At 46.8% G+C, this 6,615-nt stretch overlaps 1 protein-coding gene across 1 annotated transcript; it reads left to right on the top strand.

Annotated features, from left to right (window-relative positions):
- The first annotated feature begins 347 nt into the window (after positions 1 to 347).
- Positions 348 to 812, top strand: LOC127907397 (putative eggshell protein). Its single transcript, XM_052462654.1, has one exon. It carries the CDS (start codon positions 348 to 350, stop codon positions 810 to 812), a length of 465 nt encoding a protein of 154 aa, XP_052318614.1.
- Positions 813 to 6,615: the final 5,803 nt, after the last annotated feature.

The following is a 6,615-nucleotide window of genomic DNA, read 5'->3' as shown; positions in this document are numbered from 1 at the left end:
TGTTGTATCGAAGTGATTAATGGTGTCAAAGTATGCTGTTGTGTTTTTTTTTGTAAAGCTTGTATTTTGCCTTTGACAATATCAAGACAAATGGATCAGTTAATCAATTATTTAATTGAACCTTTTCCCGCTTGGGTGGATGGGCTGTTGTGATGTGGCCCTGTGCAGTTGTTTACAGCATAAAGTTCCTATTGAGAGCAGAGTCTCCAGGGGACAATGCTGAGATCTTGACGTCCTGGCAGCACATTCCAACCTACGCAATCTACAAAAATGCCCTTCAGCCCTCACGAAGGACAGCTTCTAAAGGCAATTTAAACTGTTGACTTAAAGCTTGTGAAGAAGGCAAGATGAATGTTGATCTGCCTTGGACAGGATCCCCTGACCACTTTGTCTTATATGATGTGGTTCTGCTGGACGACCTGGAGCTGGACAGGTACAATCTGGACAGGTACATTCTGGACAGGTACAATCTGGACAGGTACAATCTGGACAGGTACAATATGGACAGGTATAATCTGGACAGGTACATTCTGGACAGGTACAATCTGGACAGGTACAATCTGGAAGGGTACAATCTGGACAGGTACATTCTGGACAGGGACAATCTGGATGGGTACAATCTGGACAGGTACATTCTGGAAGGGTACAATCTGGACAGGTACAATCTGGACAGGTACAATCTGGACAGGTACATTCTGGAAGGGTACAATCTGGACAGGTACAATCTGGACAGGTACATTCTGTACAGGTACAATCTGGACAGGTACGTTCTGGACAGGTACAATCTGGACAGGTACAATCTGGACAGGTAAAATCTGGATGGGTACATTCTGGAAGGGTAAAATCTGGATGGGTACATTCTGTACAGGTACAATCTGGAAAGGTACAATATGTTATTTAAATAAAAGACAATGCAATTGTCAGATTATCCCAAGCGATATTTCATTTTGAAGTGTACAGAAAATGTACAGGCATGGCAAAAGGTTTGCCCACTGGACAGACCAAGGAAAGGCTATGGTGAGGAGGAACTGGACAGACCAAGGAAAGGCTATGGTGAGGAGGGAACTGGACAGACCAAGGAAAGGCTATGGTGAGGGGGAACTGGACAGACCAAGGAAAGGCTATGATGAGGGGGGAACTGGACAGACCAAGGAAAGGCTATGGTGAGGAGGAACTGGACAGACCTAGGAAAGGCTATGGTGAGGAGGAACTGGACAGACCAAGGAAAGGCTATGGTGAGGAGGAACTGGACAGACCAAGGAAAGGCTATGGTGAGGAGGAACTGGACAGACCTAGGAAAGGCTATGGTGAGGAGGAACTGGACAGACCAAGGAAAGGCTATGGTGAGGAGGGAACTGGACAGACCAATGAAAGGCTATGGTGAGGAGGAACTGGACAGACCAAGGAAAGGCTATGGTGAGGAGGGAACTGGACAGACCAAGGAAAGGCTATGGTGAGGGGGAACTGGACAGACCAAGGAAAGGCTATGATGAGGGGGGAACTGGACAGACCAAGGAAAGGCTTTGGTGAGGGGGGAACTGGACAGACCAAGGAAAGGCTATGGTGAGGGGGGAACTGGACAGAACAAGGAAAGGCTATGGTGAGGGGGAACTGGACAGACCAAGGAAAGGCTATGGTGAGGAGGGAACTGGACAGACCAAGGAAAGGCTATGGTGAGGGGGAACTGGACAGACCAAGGAAAGGCTATGGTGAGGAGGGAACTGGACAGACCAAGGAAAGGCTGTGGTGAGGGGGAACTGGACAGACCAAGGAAAGGCTATGGTGAGGAGGGAACTGGACAGACCAAGGAAAGGCTATGGTGAGGAGGAACTGGACAGACCAAGGAAAGGCTATGGTGAGGAGGAACTGGACAGACCAAGGAAAGGCTATGGTGAGGAGGGAACTGGACAGACCAAGGAAAGGCTATGGTGAGGAGGAACTGGACAGACCAAGGAAAGGCTATGGTGAGGAGGAACTGGACAGACCAAGGAAAGGCTATGGTGAGGAGGGAACTGGACAGACCAAGGAAAGGCTATGGTGAGGAGGAACTGGACAGACCAAGGAAAGGCTATGGTGAGGAGGGAACTGGACAGACCAAGGAAAGGCTATGGTGAGGAGGGAACTGGACAGACCAAGGAAAGGCTATGATGAGGGGGAACTGGACAGACCAAGGAAAGGCTATGGTGAGGAGGAACTGGACAGACCAAGGAAAGGCTATGGTGAGGAGGAACTGGACAGACCAAGGAAAGGCTATGATGAGGGGGGAACTGGACAGACCAAGGAAAGGCTATGGTGAGGAGGAACTGGACAGACCAAGGAACGGCTATGGTGAGGAGGAACTGGACAGACCAAGGAAAGGCTATGATGAGGGGGAACTGGACAGACCAAGGAAAGGCTATGGGGGGGGGAACTGGACAGACCAAGGAAAGGCTATGGTGAGGAGGGAACTGGACAGACCAAGGAAAGGCTATGGTGAGGAGGGAACTGGACAGGCCAAGGAAAGGCTATGGGGGGGGGGGTCTCCAGCCTGAATTACGCATTTCACGGAAAAGGAGACATGAGGAAGTCACGCAAGTAAACATCGTCATGAATTTGGAAAATATAATAAAAATAACTTAATGGTCCCAAATGTACTTTTTAGACTAGAGTAAGTTAAATGGTGACCTGATTTTTATAGACCGTGTCAAATATATCTGAGGACCATGCCTATGCCCAGAAGAGCCCCAAGGGTGTTGGTTTAGTGTCCATGGTAAATCTTCACCAAGAAGTCACATGTAGGAGCTCACACACCACACACACTCTCTCTCATTAGCCACTATAGAGCACGGGCTATGTAAGGGATAATCAACGAGGGGCTAATCTGGCCCAGTGACAGCTGGCTTTTCCTTCTTTCCTTTCAATTAAGGCCGAGACAACCAGGTGAGGTGAGTTCTTTACTAATTAGTGACCTGAATTCATCAAGTACAAGGTAAGAGTGAAAGGTTGCAGACACTCGGCCCTCTGGGGAATGTGGGCCAACACATAGAGCCCTGAGTTATAATAATAATAATAATATAATAAGGCTATGGTGAGAGAGTTGATTATCCTTTTCATACCAAGGCTATCATTTAACATATTTGCCGCTAGAAATGTGTTAATTTGCAGGTAGAAATGTGTTGAACATACACTGAAGTAGCTAGCAAGTTTCCTAGATAGCTACAGTAGCCTTGGTAATAACTCGTTTAGCAAACCGAACCATCAGTCCCAACTTGCTATTATGGAAATCGAATACAACAATGCCAATAATGTTTTCAATTCAACATTTGCTTTCAAACAGAACATGTAAGAATGAACTAAAGCCATTGAATCCTACCGTGCTGACATACCATTCGTTATTGGGAAATAATGCATGCTCTAGAATGCAAGCCAATCACAAATGAGTATTCAACAAAGCCATGTGTTGCTAAGATGCTCAAAATCAAACGTAATAGCTACACTCACCGACACAGGATAAACTTTATCCCTCATGCTGGCCCTGACCAATCCGGTAAGTTCCCTTCTCCACATGGACAGACTTCTAGTGGTATTCTCCACATGGCCAGACTTCTAGTGGTATTCTCCACATGGCCAGACTTCTAGTGGTATTCTCCACATGGTCAGACTTCTAGTGGTATTCTCCACATGGCCAGACTTCTAGTGGTATTCTCCACATGGTCAGACTTCTAGTGGTATTCTCCACATGGACAGACTTCTAGTGGTCTTCTCCACATGGTCAGACTTCTAGTGGTATTCTCCACATGGCCAGATGTCTAGTGGTATTCTCCACATGGCCAGACTTCTAGTGGTATTCTCCACATGGCCAGACTTCTAGTGGTATTCTCCACATGGCCAGACTTCTAGTGGTATTCTCCACATGGACAGACTTCTAGTGGTATTCTCCACATGGTCAGACTTCTAGTGGTATTCTCCACATGGCCAGGCTTCTAGTGGTATTCTCCACATGGTCAGACTTCTAGTGGTATTCTCCACATGGTCAGACTTCTAGTGGTATTCTCCACATGGCTAAACTTCTAGTGGTATTCTCCACATGGTCAGATGTCTAGTGGTATTCTCCACATGGTCAGACTTCTAGTGGTATTCTCCACATGGTCAGACTTCTAGTGGTATTCTCCACATGGCCAGACTTCTAGTGGTATTCTCCACATGGTCAGATGTCTAGTGGTATTCTCCACATGGCCAGACTTCTAGTGGTATTCTCCACATGGTCAGACTTCTAGTGGTATTCTCCACATGGTCAGACTTCTAGTGGTATTCTCCACATGGTCAGACTTCTAGTGGTATTCTCCACATGGCCAGACTTCTAGTGGTATTCTCCACATGGCCAGACTTCTAGTGGTATTCTCCACATGGTCAGACTTCTAGTGGTATTCTCCACATGGCCAGACTTCTAGTGGTATTCTCCACATGGTCAGACTTCTAGTGGTATTCTCCACATGGCCAGATTTCTAGTGGTATTCTCCACATGGTCAGACTTCTAGTGGTATTCTCCACATGGTCAGACTTCTAGTGGTATTCTCCACATGGCCAGACTTCTAGTGGTATTCTCCACATGGCCAGACTTCTAGTGGTATTCTCCACATGGCCAGACTTCTAGTGGTATTCTCCACATGGTCGGACTTCTAGTGGTATTCTCCACATGGTCAGACTTCTAGTGGTATTCTCCACATGGCCAGACTTCTAGTGGTATTCTCCACATGGTCAGATGTCTAGTGGTATTCTCCACATGGTCAGACTTCTAGTGGTATTCTCCACATGGCCAGACTTCTAGTGGTATTCTCCACATGGCCAGACTTCTAGTGGTATTCTCCACATGGTCAGACTTCTAGTGGTATTCTCCACATGGTCAGACTTCTAGTGGTATTCTCCACATGGACAGACTTCTAGTGGTATTCTCCACATGGCCAGACTTCTAGTGGTATTCTCCACATGGCCAGACTTCTAGTGGTATTCTCCACATGGTCAGACTTCTAGTGGTATTCCCCACATGGCCAGACTTCTAGTGGTATTCTCCACATGGTCGGACTTCTAGTGGTATTCTCCACATGGACAGACTTCTAGTGGTATTCTCCACATGGACAGACTTCTAGTGGTATTCTCAACATGGCCAGACTTCTAGTGGTATTCTCCACATGGCCAGACTTCTAGTGGTATTCTCCACATGGACAGACTTCTAGTGGTATTCTCCACATGGTCAGACTTCTAGTGGTATTCTCCACATGGTCAGACTTCTAGTGGTATTCTCCACATGGACAGACTTCTAGTGGTATTCTCCACATGGCCAGACTTCTAGTGGTATTCTCCACATGGCCAGACTTCTAGTGGTATTCTCCACATGGCCAGACTTCTAGTGGTATTCTCCACATGGCCAGACTTCTAGTGGTATTCTCCACATGGCCAGACTTCTAGTGGTATTCTCCACATGGCCAGACTTCTAGTGGTATTCTCCACATGGCCAGACTTCTAGTGGTATTCTCCACATGGTCAGATTTCTAGTGGTATTCTCCACATGGCCAGACTTCTAGTGGTATTCTCCACATGGCCAGACTTCTAGTGGTATTCTCCACATGGCCAGACTTCTAGTGGTATTCTCCACATGGCCAGATTTCTAGTGGTATTCTCCACATGGACAGACTTCTAGTGGTATTCTCCACATGGACAGACTTCTAGTGGTATTCTCCACATGGACAGACTTCTAGTGGTATTCTCCACATGGTCAGACTTCTAGTGGTATTCTCCACATGGCCAGACTTCTAGTGGTATTCTCCACATGGTCAGGCTTCTAGTGGTATTCTCCACATGGTCAGACTTCTAGTGGTATTCTCCACATGGCCAGACTTCTAGTGGTATTCTCCACATGGTCAGATTTCTAGTGGTATTCTCCACATGGTCAGATTTCTAGTGGTATTCTCCACATGGACAGACTTCTAGTGGTATTCTCCACATGGTCAGATTTCTAGTGGTATTCTCCACATGGACAGACTTCTAGTGGTATTCTCCACATGGCCAGATTTCTAGTGGTCTTCTCCACATGGACAGACTTCTAGTGGTATTCTCCACATGGACAGACTTCTAGTGGTATTCTCCACATGGACAGACTTCTAGTGGTATTCTCCACATGGTCAGACTTCTAGTGGTATTCTCCACATGGCCAGACTTCTAGTGGTATTCTCCACATGGTCAGACTTCTAGTGGTATTCTCCACATGGCCAGACTTCTAGTGGTATTCTCCACATGGCCAGACTTCTAGTGGTATTTTCCACATGGTCAGACTTCTAGTGGTATTCTCCACATGGTCAGACTTCTAGTGGTATTCTCCACATGGCCAGACTTCTAGTGGTATTCTCCACATGGCCAGACTTCTAGTGGTATTCTCCACATGGTCAGACTTCTCGTGGTATTCTCCACATGGCCAGATGTCTAGTGGTATTCTCCACATGGCTAGACTTCTAGTGGTATTCTCCACATGGCCAGATGTCTAGTGGTATTCTCCACATGGCCAGACTTCTAGTGGTATTCTCCACATGGCCAGGCTTCTAGTGGTATTCTCCACAATGTCTAGTGGTCTTCTTCCCTTTT

Source organism: Oncorhynchus keta, chromosome 14 (assembly GCF_023373465.1).
Source record: "Oncorhynchus keta strain PuntledgeMale-10-30-2019 chromosome 14, Oket_V2, whole genome shotgun sequence".
NCBI lineage: Eukaryota > Metazoa > Chordata > Actinopteri > Salmoniformes > Salmonidae > Oncorhynchus > Oncorhynchus keta.
This window is presented reverse-complemented; position numbering and strand designations above follow the sequence as displayed.

Coding starts and splice junctions, on each gene's coding strand:
- LOC127907397 (XM_052462654.1), top strand. CDS start 348: ATGAATGTTGATCTGCCTTGGACAGGATCCCCTGACCACTTTGTCTTA.